Below are 16,647 nucleotides of genomic sequence, written 5' to 3'. Positions count from 1 at the left end.
CAATCAATTTACAGAGCTTTACAAAAGCAGTAATTATTCAAAACATGTCGAGTAGTACTTACGTACCTACCTACCTACCTTTTTATCATTAAATCAATGATAGGTTTTATAATAAGCAACCTTACCTTCGTTTATCCAAGAGCACGCTAATCTTAAATTCATTCTAATGGGAATATTCTGAATCTAAAATATACAAATTAATGCTAATTTCATTCTTTATCGGTCGCATTTTGAAGCGCGCCGTTTATTAAATTGTTAAAGAAATTATGTGATTAAGTTAAGTGAAGTAAATTAAATATTTTTGAAATTATACTTCTACGTTATTAGCTTTATAGAGATTAAAGAAGTATAGACATTTATATAACCTATTAAGTTAATATAGAACTATATCGTTTGTAAGATAAATAAACAATACATAATATTATACATAGTGAGATCACGCGATGGTTAGACCCCACATCGCGTGATCATAGCGGGCTACATCGTGTCGTGGTGGGTTAGCAAGCGAGCGAGTGACGTGGTCAAAGTATCGCGCCACATTTCCTCCAATCACCGTATTCGTAGCTCTGCGCCTGCTTAACCGTGAACGACCGCCACATTCAACGTATTCAACACCAAAAGGCTGCCAGCTTAATATATTCCTATGAAAGTTAAGACTTTTAGCAGTAAAAATATTGGAAATAAACAAATATGTAAACTACAAAATAAATAAGCCTTTTCTAGAAATAAAAGATAAAACATGGCTTAAAACGAAATATAGTATTTACTGTCTCATACCTAGCTCGTTATCTCACCTTTACGAGCCCACTGAGTTTCTCGCCGGATCTTCTCAGTGGGTCGCGTTTCCGATCCGGTGGTAGATTTTGCGAAGCACTGCTCTTGCTAGGGCCAGTATTAGCAACACTCCGGTTTGAGCCCCGTGAGCTCACCTACACGTTAGGGTGAAGCTGAACTAGCCTCTCAAGGCTATCAGCATAGGTAGGAAAAAAACCCCTACTTCGTTATCTCACCCCTACCTCGTTAGGCAGAGAGATCAAGCCTGGGCAGAGGGGGTTGCCCCGAGGCCAACCCGCGCCTCCGTAGTATTATTTGTTCGAATATTTACTTCCTAATTTCACTCATCCGACTACTATCATGGTTACTTACATTAAATTTGTTGTGGTGTAATTATGCGGAAGCTCATTCTAACAAAATATTACCAACAAAGGTACCTTAGGTTAATTACCCACCAACCACCGAGTCTACGATGAATGACGACCCACACTGTTCAAATTTTATAAGTTCGATACTCTTTCTCGTACTCCTCCACGTTGCGTCGCTCTCCTTATTACTGAGGATCCTGACTCCCCCGCTGAATCAATCTCTCATGTACAATTGTTCTCCATCTGCTGTGATCCTTAGCCTCGAGGAGGGCATCGTGCCCTCTATCTTGCCCGTTATCATCAGCTGCTCAAGATTGTGACCCTCCTTTCGAGCAATGTATCCAAAGAATTCCAGTATGCGAATGCATATTGTGGAAAGTCTAGTTTTAATATTAAGATCCTTTATGATTGACACATGCGTCTACTGATACATATTTTAAAGAATAAAATTGGTACGTGATACTATTTAAAAAAAAGATAATTAGAAAATCATATTTGTATTTTAAACTAAAATTTATACTCAAGAATGACTACATACGGACAGAATGTTGCAAAAATATTATACGAGAATCTTGTCAAATCTCACCGCAACACTGAATTCGTGCCAATTTCGTACTGCAGACTGCAGAGAGTGCAAATATCATCAGTTTTCTGCCAGACACGTGAGAGTTAATGTGAGCTTATCAGCGTATGTGCTTGGTGAACAGTGACGCGATTTTTACGTTTAATTATAAATAACACGGTATTTACGTATTTAGCTTCAGTATTACTATTTACTAATCGACGAATTGATGTAATTTGTGAATAGTGTATTTTTTTGAAACGGATAATAAATAGCTACTGGTATAGCGTGGTAAGAATATTTATTATGCTACATGTACATGCAACACAACAAATATGATGAATAAAATATATTCTTTGTACCGGCTTAAAGCTTATTATTCGTACAAAATGTAAACAGCTATTTTTTTACCGGCATTTTAAAACGAAAGTAGAAAGGCTTTGAAAAGTCCGTCACTGCGTTAGCTTAAATTTTATATCAGTCAATGTTATTGGGAAAATGAAGGTCACTAGGGACAAATTTCATTAATTTTCATGTGCTTGGTAGAAATAAAATGACTTATTCTTTAAGCAGCTATGACTACCTATGTTACGCATGGATTTTTTACACTTGTTCATTAAATTATATATTATTTATTATCGATTTTACTATGGTATGCTTCTTTAAGATAAAGAAAATATTAAGTGCATGGTATGGAACCTAAGTGTGTTTAATTTTATAATTTATAAAATATGTATACATCTATTTATAAATAATAGGCACTTTCGTATGTTAGGTAGGTAGGTATAATGCTTCGCTAGAAGTACTAGTGTTCTGTGGTATAATGACAAAATGTTTCCTTCAACGGTGATTCATAGATTATACACTTAATATATTAGAGCGGTGATTCATTATTGACAGATCATTCGAACTTAATTTTTATTAATATATAAATGTATTTTATATGCCGTATTTAAATGTCTTATATACGATAGTTGGGTATCGAAAGCTTAGGATACATAGAGATTAGTCATATTTTGTGTGTAAGGGAATCGGTATTTTAAAAGCACTGCACGCAATGTATGATAAATGTTACGCGGCGGTGGGAGTTCAGCTGCCTTTCCTGTTCAATTACGCATTCAGGAATTAGGAATCTGCTCTTGCTGATATGAAAAATACACACTTGACAAACGAATATAATACCTTTAAGCTTCGAGGTCAGAAAAGTTTCCCTTATGTGTTCTGTCGAAAATCAATAAAAACAAAATTAGTGACTTCAAAACAATTACATACTTATCTAATTTATTCTTAAATTTTATAAATACAATTTAAAATTGTTGGTGATTATTGAAATGATGTAGCAAAAATAATTAATTTTTGTGGCATTTAAATAATTTCAAAAGTTGTTAGATTTTAATTACTTTTGAAATATTTTTTCAAGTTGATTATATTAATTTTTCCTGTTTAATTGTCTTTATGTTTTTAACAGGTTTGATGATTCTGTTGGAACTTGCTTGGGAACTTCAATCAAAATTAAATTAATAAAATAAATTAAATAATAAATTTAATTTAAATGAATAAACTCTAAATCCGTAGCTCATGTTCATTATAGGCCATATTTATATATTCTGCAGCCTTCAACCTATATAATGACATTTAAATTAAATGCATACAAGTACTATATATGTATACCTACCTTGCTTTGTGCCTTATTTGTATTCTCATTGTTTGTAGAAATAACAGACCAATATGGCGCCCAATGTAAAGGATGCAAATGGTGTTCTCTTTGAAAATGATGCTGATACTCCAGACTTAGGACTGTCCAGCACACCTGTGCAGCAAGCCGACAACTACCCAAAGAAACTAGTTTGGAGGAATATAATACTTTTTACATACCTTCATATTGCTGCGTTGTATGGAGGCTACCTTTTCTTATTTCATGCGAAATGGCAAACAGACCTATTTGGTAAATATTTTTGTTATATATAATCTTAGCCTACACAATATATTATAGTTTAAATACTCATCTTGAGATATGAGATGGCAGTTATAATTGCATTACAATAATAGCTACTCTGACTGCAAAAGAGCTTTTAGAAGCAATATATTACACCAAATTAACCGTGTAGTTCGATTTTTAATACAAAATTATTTCATATAATGAAAATTTTGTTAGCTAAGCATCTACATAATATTTAGAAAAAATTATGCTAGCATAAGGAATCAAGATACATGGCATTATCGCAAGCATCAGTTTGTTACTTGAAAAAGAATTCATAAATAATTCTGTGATTAAAATAATGTATATAACAAAAAAAACTAATTAATTTTTCAAACAACCTTTATCTTCCAAAAAATAAAAGTGAATAATGTTTTTTTTCAGCCTATATATTGTATGTAATGTCAGGACTTGGCATCACAGCAGGTGCACATAGATTATGGGCACATAAATCATACAAAGCAAAGTGGCCTCTACGTGTTATCCTTATCATCTTCAATTCCTTGGCTTTTCAGGTGAGAAATTAAGAAAGAAAATAAGAAAAAATATTTTAGATGAAAATCCTTTTGTGTCTTATTTGTAGGTATTGCACAACAATTTATTTTTTTGAGCCTAAGGTGACTTATTACGGAATGTGGTGATGCTTGTCCATACTTTTTTTTATTGCTAAGATAGTTGGAGGTGCTCACGGCCCACCTGGTGTTAAGTTTTTTTATAATTTTTTTTATTGCTAGATGGGTGGACTAGCTCACAGCCCACCTGGTGTTAAGTGGTTACTGGAGCCCATAGACATCTACGACGTAAATGCGCCACCCACCTTGAGATGTAAGTTCTAAGGTGTCAAGTATTCAAACCGAAACACATTACTGCTTTACGGCAGAAATAGGCAGGGTGGTGGTACCTACCTGTGCGGATTCACAAGACGTCCTACCACCAGTAATTACGCAAACTATAATTTTGCGGGTTTGATTGACGTGAAGCAAATGCAATAGAAAACTTGAATTATATAGAAAGAACGCCCCATTATCACACCAGAAAACACAATCCGAGGGTCCCGCACGTCAGTTGACTAAATTTAACCACTTTCAAAATTGTGTACAGTGAAAAAAACAGTAGTTGAATAATTAAATTTGTTCTTCAACACTCATCAAATTTCAACAAAACTGCGTTTTAGGGTACCAAACCTAGTCCTACTTACTTTACTTAGTTATTTTTTTTATAAAAGATGCGAATAATCTATGGACAATGTTCACATCTTAGATTCTGATGTTGTTGGTTAAATTTATTCAAAATGAAATGAAAGTGATGAAAGAATTGACATTATTAAATTTCCCACATAAGGTTATTACCAAAAGTCTAATACCCTCTGATAACATAAGCAGATAATATTCAAAGATTAGATAACATTCAAAACAAACATGGCACATTTTGCAGAGACTACAAAAGTCCATTACTTAAAATTACTTACTTTAAAATTATTATGATACATAATATGCTGTTCTATAAGAAATCAGTATAACATAAATGCTTTTTCTTCTTCTTTATGTAAAACAAACAGCATTTTCACTATGTATGTATCTAATATACAAGTTGTGTCGCTGCAAAAGTACTTCACTATTTGCAAGATATATGTTAAAATGTGTTTATTTTCAGGATTCTGCTTTAGATTGGGCACGTGATCATCGCATGCATCATAAATACTCCGAGACTGATGCCGACCCACATAATGCCACACGAGGTTTCTTTTTCTCTCACATTGGCTGGCTTCTAGTGAGGAAACATCCAGAACTGAAGAGAAAGGGCAAGGGTCTCGACCTAAGTGACTTATATGCCGATCCCATTCTTCGATTCCAGAAAAAGTAATTATTTTATAATGCTGTATTTTTAATTCAGTCAATTATTATGACTTATGAGGAAACGCCAGATTTCCATTAGGATATTATAGACGAGGCTTATTGAACTGAACCGAAGAGAATTTCCTATATCTCAACAATCCGCATCCAAGCCTTCACTAGTCGCCCAATTGGCGGTCATGACCGCCGGACTTTTGTTTGATTCACTCTTAATTGGAACCATACGGTTCTACTCTCGTATCTACAAGTGCAGAAGTTACATGATGATGAAAAATATTTAATAGCAAGATTGATGATGATGAATTGATGTTTGGTTGCTTTTCAATTTTCAAGATTATGATTTTACTATTAATATAAATTGAATAGTTTTATATGTTGTATAATATTACTTTTCAATTTGTTTTCTTTCGATTTTTTGATTAAGTTAATGCTGTAGAGTAGTTTTGATATTTCAAGGCATAATTTCAACAAAACACAATAGAAGTCACAGGGGTTGTTTTAATGAATGGTTGAATTTAGTATGCCAACAATGGTCAAAGAGGAGTGTAGCTGTAGTAATTTTACTTGCACACTTATTTGTGTATTATTTTTACATTGCAAATAACATATTTCTTTTACAATTCCAGGTACTATTTAATTCTGATGCCAATCGCTTGCTTCATTTTGCCAACAGTGATTCCGGTGTATTTTTGGAATGAGTCTTGGATTAACGCGTTCTTTGTTGCGACTCTTTTCCGTTATACATTTATTTTGAATGTCACATGGCTAGTGAACTCCGCTGCTCACAAATGGGGCGGAAAACCCTACGACAAGAATATCAAGCCATCCGAGAACATCTCCGTGTCGCTGTTTGCACTCGGCGAGGGATTCCACAACTACCACCACACATTCCCATGGGACTACAAGACAGCGGAACTCGGTAACAACAGATTAAACTTCACCACCAATTTCATCAATTTCTTTGCTAAAATTGGATGGGCATACGATCTGAAAACTGTATCTGACGAGATCATAAAGAACCGTGTGAACCGCACCGGTGATGGCTCTCACTACCTCTGGGGCTGGGGCGATAAAGATCTCGACAAAGAGGAAATAAAGCAAGCCATCCGCATTAATCCTAAGGACAATTGATCATATGGAACAAACCACAGTAGTTATGTACTAATGACGAATATATCGGTCTTACGGTTATTTGGATTTAAAATACACAGATTATAATGTACCTTCATTTAGGGTCTTCTAAATTGAAAAATAAATAATGCATGTTTCTATTTACATAATAGTTGTATATTTCTAGCCTCTTGTACTGTATTGACGATTTTCACATTCATTATAGTGTTGATTGTCCAAATAGACCTGTGGTAGGCACATGAGTAGAGCTTTGGCACATATTTTGACAATTAGTTGCACTCCTTACAAAAATTACTAGCACTGAATTTTGATTAGTTTGATGTGGCAGTTTGAACTGTAATTTGTAGTCTTGGCTGCGTTGATGTTCGTTACCAATGGTAACTACTCGTTCGTCTGTCGTTATAGAAAATAAAAAAAACTTTTCCGTCTATTTATTGTTCCACATGCAAAATGTTCAAACCTTACCCAAACATCATGCCACATTTTGAGACTTAAATGAATTTGAAACTTAGAAATTTGAATGAACACTGTCTATTTTTTATTGAATTGTTCGTCCCATTTCAAATATATATTAATAATATACAACACGAGGATCTGCTATAATACTTATTTAATACAAATAACAGGGTTGGCGATTTTGTGTTAGTGGAACTTTGTTGCAATAATGTAACTATATCGACTATATTAATACTATTTTAATTACGTAGATACACGAAATTGTTGTACGTAAATTTTTTCATTAACTACTTTATGTCAGAATCTTGAACCCAGTTAATTTATAGAAAATTAGTTTTGGCCTTTTTAGCAAAATAAGGTTCTTAACTTTAAACAGCAAGAGAAAATATATAATAATATTTTCTCCCTGCCATACCAAATACTTATGATTGGTTGAATTCTTCCTACCAATTCTTCCTACCTTTCATTCTCGTAATTATCATTTAAAAGTAGCCATTATTTACAGGTTTTAGACATTAGCTGACAATCAATTTGCCAAATTTATTTCCATTGCTTTTTATTAACAAGAGGCTTTTAACTTTCCAAATTAAACTTCACTATTAGGTATATAATATTGTAGTGACTAAATATAAATGATTAATGTTGTACGAATTCGAGTGACGAAAAAGGAAAATCAGCGGCGTTTGACGTCGAACGCCGAATATAAAATGAGAGAGCAAGAAAAAAAAGTTACAAAAAAACTTTTAAAGTTATTAAATTAAGTTTTTACTGCGATAAAATGTAATTTGCGTTACAAAACATTAGCATTGTAGACCACATAATGTATTTATTATTGAAACGAAAACTAGTCTTATTAATTATGTGAGAGAACACAAAATCATTTAACCAATTACGAGTATACCAATTACGAGTATATCATAAAGTGTCACAGAACGTTATTTTTAAGTTTATATTATGTGGTATAGGTATTGGAACGAGAAGGGCACCTACTAGAAATGTCAATAATTATATTATTAAGCGGAAGATCTACTTTTCTTTATGGCCTTTCGTTAAAAGTATGTATGATTTATATAAAATTATAAACTATTGCAATTGCCTATTTGATCGCGGACACTTCACACGCGGTAGAAGTAAACTACGCCTAGCAACTGCCCTTGAGGTAGGTCTCCTCCGGAGGTGCTTGAGCAGCTGTTGGTAAATTCCTTTCGTCCTGACTGAGCTCGCACACCTGTCCTGGTGAAATTGGAAAGGCCTCTGGACCAGCAGTAATCCTTCATTCCTATTCCTATAGAATCCTAGGATTCAGCTGCAAGAGAATGAAACCGAAAATTTCCGAAGTTTTTACTTTTTTCTTTTGAATATATGTATTTATATTGTGTATTTGGTATCGCTTTTCGAGTGTCATATCCGTTACACAGACTTAAATCGTAACAGTGTTAATGAAATTATCACTTAAATAAACAATAATAGGCACATATTCATTGAGATATAAAAAAAAAAAAAAATGCACATTATTTATGTATGTCTTAAAGACTTGACGCCTCCTTATTTTACAAACGCGCAATGAAAATTTTGAGTGAAAACTCAAGTTATAGGAATGTTTTTATTGCATTAATGGAGGAATGGAGGCGTTCAAAATTGCGATTCGCTGTATGCGATACGTAAGTCGGTCATCGGTTAGTAACAGTATGAAAAGTAACGTGTAATGGACTGACAAGGAATAAGGAATTGTGATAATGTTTAGAACGGTTAATGGTTAAACCAATTTAATTCTCTAAGAGTCTTCAACAAAGCTTGTTGGTTAACTCTATAAGTGTATTTAGTCGCCTTGTATTATTTGGCAAGGTCTCCTGCAACCATATTTGTTAGACAACAATTTTACTAACAAAATTATGGTTAAAACCAGAGAACATTTACGGAACGATGTCTAAAAATGTCAACCATGTCTAAAAACACTTTTTTTTTTTATAATTTGTTATAAGCCCTAATGTTTTTAAAAGCTATGTACGAAGTGTAATCAACATAATATATAAGGTAGAACTTGTTTATATTTACTCGTATGATAAAAGAATGTTTTTCCGTTTGAAGTTTATTTTAAAAATCCAAGATAAATAGCTATTTTAATATTTTTCGTTTTTGTTTGAAGTTACAGTGTCCGCAGGTGAGCACTGCGAATGTTTTAGTTACGCTTTGGTTCAGGAGATGCGTTTTGTTTTGTTCAAACTTTTAAGAGATTTTCATGCTAAATACTGTATGTTGTTTAAACTACTTTAAATTACAACACTATAATAACTGAAATTGGTATTTTAATGTGTATATCCTTTTCATCTATTTTTTGTTACGAGAGTAAGTATTTAACAACTTTTTTCTTCGTTCAAAATCAATTAATATTTTATATGTAAGATAACTCGGTGGTACAGTACTTAGCGGCCCTGACCGATGCGCCGAGGGTCGTGCGATTCCCAAATCGGGCTAACATTCGCGTGGTGACCACGTTTGTTTGCTTTTTTCTGGATGTTTATTATCTATATACTTAATATGTATATATTTAAAGGTATATATGTATGTACGTCAGTTTCTGGTACCCATAACAAAGAGAATCTTAATTTGTGGCGATGACCATGCCTTATTTGTTCTCAGCTATTTATTTATAAAAAAATATGTAAAAAGAAGGTGAAACTTTTTATATAGGGCTAATTTAATGCAGTTTTTGTATTGACGTACACTTCTTAGCAACCAATACGAAAATAAACGAAACCAAGAAAAGAGAGGCTTAGCATAGTCGATAAGTTTATCCATCGTGGACATAAAAAGTATAGTCACAGTGTGCGACGGAGATAACGCTCTACGAAACCGAAATTAGCATATTATTGTCTCTTTCCCAAAGTCGATGTCAAATGTTTATTGCCAGCTTAAGTTTGTTCTGGACTGGCGAACTATAGTACTTCCTACATACCATATTATTGGGAAATTTATGAGTTCGAACCATAGTATTATGATTAATCATCGTCTCGTGTTTTATACTCTAAACCTCACACTAATTCAGATTTGAGGCTTACCAATCGCAAGAAGGTTAGTATCAGACGAGTTTCTTGTCTCAAAATTAAGCTGAATCAAGCTATGTAGTACATGAGTATATAATATACTAGTTAGCTTATCTTAAACTACATTACATAAGATATCATAAACCTTTTCACATACACCACTCAAATACAGGACTTTTTTTCTTTTTATTTGGGTGGACGAGCTCACGGCCCACCTGATGTTAAGTGGTTAACGGAGCCCATAGACATCTGCAACGTGAATACCGCCACCTACCTTGAGATAATAGTTCTAAGGTTTCAGTATAGTTACAACGGCTGCCCCACCCTTCAAACCGAAACGCATTATTGCTTCACGGCAGAAATAGGCGGGGTGGTGGTACCTACCCGTACGGACTCACAAGACGTCCTACCACCAGTAAAGATTTAAAAAAATATATTAAAAATAAAATTGCCATTTATTTATTGCGTATATTTATTGTGCATATTTCATATTTTGAACGTCTCTAGCCTTGGTGAGTGTCAGTAATTTAAAATCTTGAATAGGTAATTGAATTTTTAAATACATAACTAAACAATCTTCAGTAATTTAATTTGCAAGCGAATCTATTATATACTTTCTTCGTGAAAAATGTCATGATCGTCGCATTTATCCGGCAGGCACACGAAAAACTCGAACAGATTCATGATGGGTCCACGTGAAAATGGATTTTGGTATCTTCCTCGTTTGTCCCTCAAGTATGGATATCGTTTGTAATTAAACATTTCGTTTGTGGTTAAGTTCATACAGGCGTGCAGCACCTGTCACAACAAGGAAATTAAATTGATTACCTAAATCTGTTCTGCGATGTACATTCAGAAGGTTTTAATTAGCAGTATTTTAGTTCTGTCCCTATCACGGGTGACGTTGATGAGCGTCGGAAACCACTCGCCATCAGGTGGGCCATATGCGCATACAAGGGCAATACAAATATTTAATATTTTTCTGTTCAGGATTTGAAAGGTTTTTAACATTTTTATTGTATTGATGAGTGAACGAGCTCACTCGGTCCAACTGTGCGCTTAGTGCGAGTTTTTTAAAGTTCTCGATAGCGTAAAAGTTAACTCTAATTTGTGTGGATTGGGAACGTTTACCTACATTTGCCGCTAGGGGCGCTGATCCAACTGCATACAAATTTAACTTTTACGCTATCGAGAACGTTAAAAACTCATACAAAGCACACTGTCGTTAAGCCGTTACCGAAATACATAGAAATAACAAACGTTAATGCTGACACACCTCATAACAGCAGAGCGGCAGAAATAGGATGGTGTCTATCCGAGGGGTCCAACAAAGCGGCTATTGAGATTACTTTAGCTATCTGTGTTCCCTAGTAGAGAAATCTAAAGTTAGGAGATTTACCGAAGTGCAAGTCAAGATCCAACCGAGAGCACAAAAAGTAATAGCTTCAAGTAGCCCCAGCATATACAGCAGACCGAATCCCTCGAGCAGTAGACAATAACAGGCAAAGTAGATCGATAATGTGCAGTTGATCGCAACGCTCATCACGAACAAGAAGAACCACATTCGATTACGAACTCCGACACAGTTGTAGATAAACGGGCAGTGATGGTCAAAATACGCTACGCAACGTTTGCAGATACGACAATGTTTTGCTCTGAAACATTAAATTAAAATTACATTAGAAAATGTCCGATCTTGTAATTGAGGAAAGATTATGTTTATAAGATGGCATTATTTAAAAAAAAACTTAAAAGACTCAATAATGAATGTACTTATGATTTCAGATTGCAGTTTATTAAATTTAATTTAATATAATATTACTAACTAGCCGTACTCGCCCGCTTCGCTGCGCATTTAAAATTAACATTATTATTTATTATTATTATTATTAGGGAGTCTAACATTCATATAAATATTAGCCTATCCATTAAATACACGTATTTTCTACATGCATACCAAGTTTCAAGTCAATCGGATACATGGTTCAGTAGTTATAACGCAACATCCGTAAAAACCACTGTACATTTATATATTAGTACTAGCTGACCCAGCAGACTTCGTAGTGCCTCAATCGATAAAATATAAAAGACTTAAACTTTTGTATAAAATAAACTTAAAACAAACAAGAGGCATCCGTCCGACGGGGGACAAATCAAAGGGAAAACAAAATTGTTATTTTTATTTAATTCCGAGGATTTTCATATTTATCTACCTTTTGAACCATCTCTGGACATCCACAAATAATTCAAGACCAAAATGAGCCAAATCGGTCCAGCCGTTTTAGAGAGACTAACGAACAGCAATTCATTTTTATATAGGTATGTAGATAGATATGATATTCAGGTTGATATATAGATAGAATACTACACTACATTATTCGTTTTACGAAACACATGCATTAACTTTTGTCTTCATACCATAGTGAATAAGATGATTATATTACCTATCTATATCCAAAAACGTAAGTTTAAAATTTAAATAGTTATTTAATCAAATAGTTGTAAATGTTACCTCAGAGGTCTTAAGCATCGACACGTATGACACAGTCGTGACAATATAGTATTTCTCTTCTTCCATTTATCGTAATAAGGGATTTGTCTTATAGCTCTGTAGTATGTTTCCGAATTCTGCGGCACGTATCCGGGATCACGTCTGTTGGCAATCAACCAACTCATCCACATAATAGCATTCCAGTACAGAAAACAATAGTGTGAGAGACGAAGCGTGTTCCACGTCAGCGGAATACACCTAATCACGTACATAGGATAACCCCACAATAAAACTGAGATTAAAAAGAACAACAGTGGCCCTTTAGAATCACCAGCGCCGCCAAACAATAACGCCCATAATTCTGACAGTGGGGGTATCCAATGGGATTTACGCTTCATTTCCTTTTGCAATAATTTCACAACTTCTGCATGCCTGTGGCTCTGTGCTAGCATTAGCGGTGTTTTTCCATTTTTATCGCGCGGCTCTAACTCAGCCTTTACCTGAAATAATAATTTGAAATTACGCCATTACAATGAAATTTTTTTTTATTCTAAGTACCTAAATGACATTATGGGGTTGCGATTGGTCAGCAATGCCAGAGGCACAGCCAAGCTACTGGGTATCATAAACTAGTTTATGTGAAAGTATTGCTCTGCAGCTCATTTATATATATTTTTTTACTGGTGGTAGGACCTCTTGTGGGTCCGCACGGGTAGGTACCACCACCCCGCCTATTTCTACCGTGAAGCAGTAATGCGTTTCGGTTTGAAGGGTGGGGCAGCCGTTGTAACTATACTTGAGACCTAAGAACTTGTCTCGGGGTGGGTGGCGCATTTACGTTGTGGATGTCTATGGGCTCCAGTAACCGCTTAATACCAGGTGGGCTGTGAGCTCGTGCACACATCTAAGCAATAAAAAATTTTTTTTTTTCAAGAACACAATTTTGCATACCATCATTCATGTTATATCAGAGTATCTGCCTGGAGTCACAATTCGCATGGGTTCAAAGTTTTTGCAGATCTGCGTTTAATTGCATTCTCCTACTGCACTTATGCAATATAACTATCGACATTAAGCTTTCGAAACATATTTTGTAACTTGAATAAAGAAACTTTCAAATGAGCATCATTAAGCGCTATCTAATGTGTCCTTCTTCAAACAATAAGTGTTTTGCCAACACAATTCTGTCCGGGATTCGCTGATGTCTATGGGCAGCGGTGTCCATTCATCTTCAGGTTTGCATGCTCGTTTGCTTTTAGACACATTTATGAAGGTAAATTATCACAACAATAGCGTAGTTCAACGTATAAAGCTACGTTGCTTTTACCACTATTGAAGTGTTATTCTTAATTGTCTTATTTTTTAGATTTTGAGATTTATTAATATAATTAGGTTTTAATTTACTAACTTATAAAAAATATGAACAAAATTAAGTCTTCCTTGATTAATTTACCTTTTCACAGAGTAATCTAACACAAGTTAAGTTTCCCGACAAACATGCTAAATGTAGGGGTGTCGAACCAAAATTATCAGTACAGTGTAATGGAACTCCAGAGTAAATTAAAAGACGAACTACATCTGCATGTCCCTTATATGCCGCCCAATGCAGGGCTGTGTCTCCGTTGATATCAGACAGTCTTGTAGCTGCACCCATTCCTAACAGATAAGCAGCTGTGGCTGTTTTACCATACATGCAAGCTGTCATTAAAGGTGTCAAACCTGAAATATTTTACAAAATATTCATTAAGATATCAAAAAACAATTATTAAAATGTATCACTGTAATGAACAGTTGTGTTATAAGCTCAACCTTTGAAATCTGCAGCATTGACAGCAACACCGGCCTGAAGGAGAACTTGAACGATAGATGCATGTCCTTTGCGGCATGCCCAGTGTATCGGACGCGGCCCCTATAAAACCCAACTAATAAATGCTTAAGATAGTTATAATTCGTATAGGAAAAAGAGGAAGAGAGTATACTTTATTGTACACAAAATAATAAAAAAATGCGCAACATTAAAAACAAAAAAGTTGGTACAAGTGGCGGTTTTATCGCTAAGAGCGATCTCTTCCAGACTACCATTAGGTAGACAAGAATCATTATATTTATATTTATAGACATTGCAATACTTATTTTCTATAAATTAAGACTTATTTTAATAGAGGTATATCTGTAGTTTGTCATACCTGGGTGCCAAGACAGGAAAGATCGACAGGAGCTGATCTTTCCACGAGGTATCGCATGACCGCCACGCTCCCATCAAGCGATGCCCAGTGTGCGGGAGTATAGCCATGCTGGTCCCGAGCATTCAAGACTTCCACTCCAAGTTTTTCAACCAGGCGTTCGATTTCCGACACTTCTCTACAAAATTACGTGATTGATTTTCCCAATTCTTCGTGTAAAGTAAAAGTAAAACAGAAATATGCCAGTCATTGTGTCAAAGTGAATTAACGAGAGTTATTAAGATAATAATTGGGCACTTAGTTATTTTTCTTACCCTGATCGAACCGCCTCAAATATTAGTTGGTGCAAATCGGAGTATTGATTGAAACTCGTGATAGTCCTGGGTGGTGCGACTGGAGCATCCGGCGACATGGGTGAGCCCTGTGGAAGAGATTCCTCTGCGGCCATCGTGCACGGGGGCGGCTGTGGCAGCGCCCACACGCCGCGCGCCGCCCCCGGACTTGGATATACCTGCGCATTACAACATAAATTATTACTTTCAGATACAATTTAATAATAACTCTACGCACAACCCGATAGCTTTTGAAAAAAAATTGAAAATTCTCGGGGGAAAAACAAATTCACGACTTACTTCAGTAATTTTGTTTTCGCAATCTTATTACGTACCTTTTTTATATTTATCATTTGGTATAGTTGTGGTTAAAAACGAAAATTTATTAGAAAACTAAAGGAAGGAAACAATACAGTTAGGTAACGCTTAGGAACTGTAATTTATGAAGTGAGGTCTTACCTTGCTACTCACGGCGAGGCCGACGCCCCCCGCTACAGCAGAGTTCTCGCAGTCCGCCACGACCAGCGCCTCTTTACCGAAAATCTATACACGGCTATACAGGCAAGTTTAAATTTAAATTTTTTTTTACACAACACAATCCAGCTCAGACTTGCGTGCCACTGAAGCGGTCTAAGTATTGATCGCCTGTTGCTTGGGTTTCGAAAACATGCGCAGTATCTACGAAAGAGCAAAAAGTCCGCAAAGCCTGTTTCAATGTGTTATTGCATGACGCAGGCTTTGACCGTAAATTTCACAGAAGAACCTCTGGTGCTATAAATGCTATACATGGCGGTGTGGTATGGCGCTAAGTTAGGCGCAATAAAGATCTGTATGATTGGTAAACACAGTGAATTCATCAACTTGACCCATGAATTTTCGATTTGTTATGTGTACCTACAAACCAGATAAAATACACTCGATTTATCTTAAGCCAAACTTCGAATATCAATTATCGTAATTAAAATACTAACACCAACCGGGAATAAGCCCTGCTGCAGTCAGACACACTTAGCGCTTGACCGTGACCAGATGAGATAACGCCATTAGCGGGTGTAAGAAAAAGTTCTATCGACAGGGGCGGGGCAATGAAATTAAAATGAATAAGATTCGTCATGGGTTGTACATTTTTGATGATAATATCACTAACTCCTTTTAAATAGTAAAGCTAAAACACCAAAATTCTACCACCATCCATTAATAAAATGATACGAGGCAACATATGAGTCGACTATTATCAAAGGCGGCAATCTGACTTTTGATTGGTAAATCAGAAAAACGAATTATTGACTTTGTATTCCATTGGCAGTCACAAAACTCTTCGGAATGACATCTTAGATAAATAACAGGTTAACTATTAACCTTTATTTAATGCAGGTTTTGAACCGTATTCTTTGAAGGAGACGATTATATTCAAATAAATCTGTATTGACATATCAATAAAACTTTTTTGTCCAAATGCACAGATTGCCACCTTT

At 35.1% G+C, this 16,647-nt stretch overlaps 2 protein-coding genes across 4 annotated transcripts; one reads left to right on the top strand and one right to left on the bottom strand.

Annotated features, from left to right (window-relative positions):
- Positions 1 to 1,735: 1,735 nt before the first annotated feature.
- DESAT4 (fatty acid desaturase) lies at positions 1,736 to 9,420 on the top strand. 3 transcript variants are annotated; one of them, XM_028186674.2, is made up of 5 exons: positions 1,736 to 1,884; positions 3,418 to 3,649; positions 4,067 to 4,197; positions 5,336 to 5,541; positions 6,162 to 9,420. In XM_028186674.2, the coding sequence occupies exons 2-5, from the start codon at positions 3,433 to 3,435 to the stop codon at positions 6,664 to 6,666; spliced, it is 1,059 nt and encodes a 352-aa protein (XP_028042475.2). In that variant the 5' UTR covers positions 1,736 to 1,884; positions 3,418 to 3,432; the 3' UTR covers positions 6,667 to 9,420. The 3 variants fall into 3 exon arrangements, with proteins under 3 accessions (XP_028042475.2, XP_028042469.2, XP_089587790.1); XM_028186668.2 differs by having other exon boundaries at positions 1,740 to 1,995; XM_089731664.1 differs by lacking the exon at positions 1,736 to 1,884 and adding an exon at positions 2,577 to 2,900.
- A 1,200-nt stretch (positions 9,421 to 10,620) lies between these two features.
- Patsas (palmitoyltransferase Patsas) lies at positions 10,621 to 15,845 on the bottom strand. Its single transcript, XM_028186656.2, has 8 exons — positions 15,632 to 15,845; positions 15,155 to 15,351; positions 14,844 to 15,018; positions 14,467 to 14,566; positions 14,111 to 14,376; positions 12,679 to 13,157; positions 11,566 to 11,821; positions 10,621 to 10,964 (listed from the first exon to the last, which is right to left on the bottom strand). The coding sequence occupies exons 2-8, from the start codon at positions 15,286 to 15,288 to the stop codon at positions 10,773 to 10,775; spliced, it is 1,602 nt and encodes a 533-aa protein (XP_028042457.2). The 5' UTR covers positions 15,289 to 15,351; positions 15,632 to 15,845; the 3' UTR covers positions 10,621 to 10,772.
- Between the last annotated feature and the right edge of the window lie 802 nt (positions 15,846 to 16,647).

The sequence above is a fragment of the Bombyx mandarina genome, chromosome 12 (genome assembly GCF_030267445.1).
Source record: "Bombyx mandarina strain Sakado chromosome 12, ASM3026744v2".
NCBI classification, from domain to species: Eukaryota; Metazoa; Arthropoda; class Insecta; order Lepidoptera; family Bombycidae; genus Bombyx; species Bombyx mandarina.
Note: the sequence above shows the minus strand (reverse complement) of the source record. Positions and strands in the feature narration are given on the sequence as shown.

Coding starts and splice junctions, on each gene's coding strand:
- DESAT4 (XM_028186674.2), top strand. CDS start 3,433: ATGGCGCCCAATGTAAAGGATGCAAATGGTGTTCTCTTTGAAAATGAT. Junction 3,650..4,066: donor ATGGCAAACAGACCTATTTG/GTAAATATTTTT, acceptor GTTTTTTTTCAG/CCTATATATTGTATGTAATG. Junction 5,542..6,161: donor ATTCTTCGATTCCAGAAAAA/GTAATTATTTTA, acceptor TTACAATTCCAG/GTACTATTTAATTCTGATGC.
- Patsas (XM_028186656.2), bottom strand. CDS start 15,288: ATGGCCGCAGAGGAATCTCTTCCACAGGGCTCACCCATGTCGCCGGAT. Junction 15,019..15,154: donor TTTGAGGCGGTTCGATCAGG/GTAAGAAAAATA, acceptor GTAATTTTGTAG/AGAAGTGTCGGAAATCGAAC. Junction 13,158..14,110: donor TTAGATTACTCTGTGAAAAG/GTAAATTAATCA, acceptor TTATTATTTCAG/GTAAAGGCTGAGTTAGAGCC.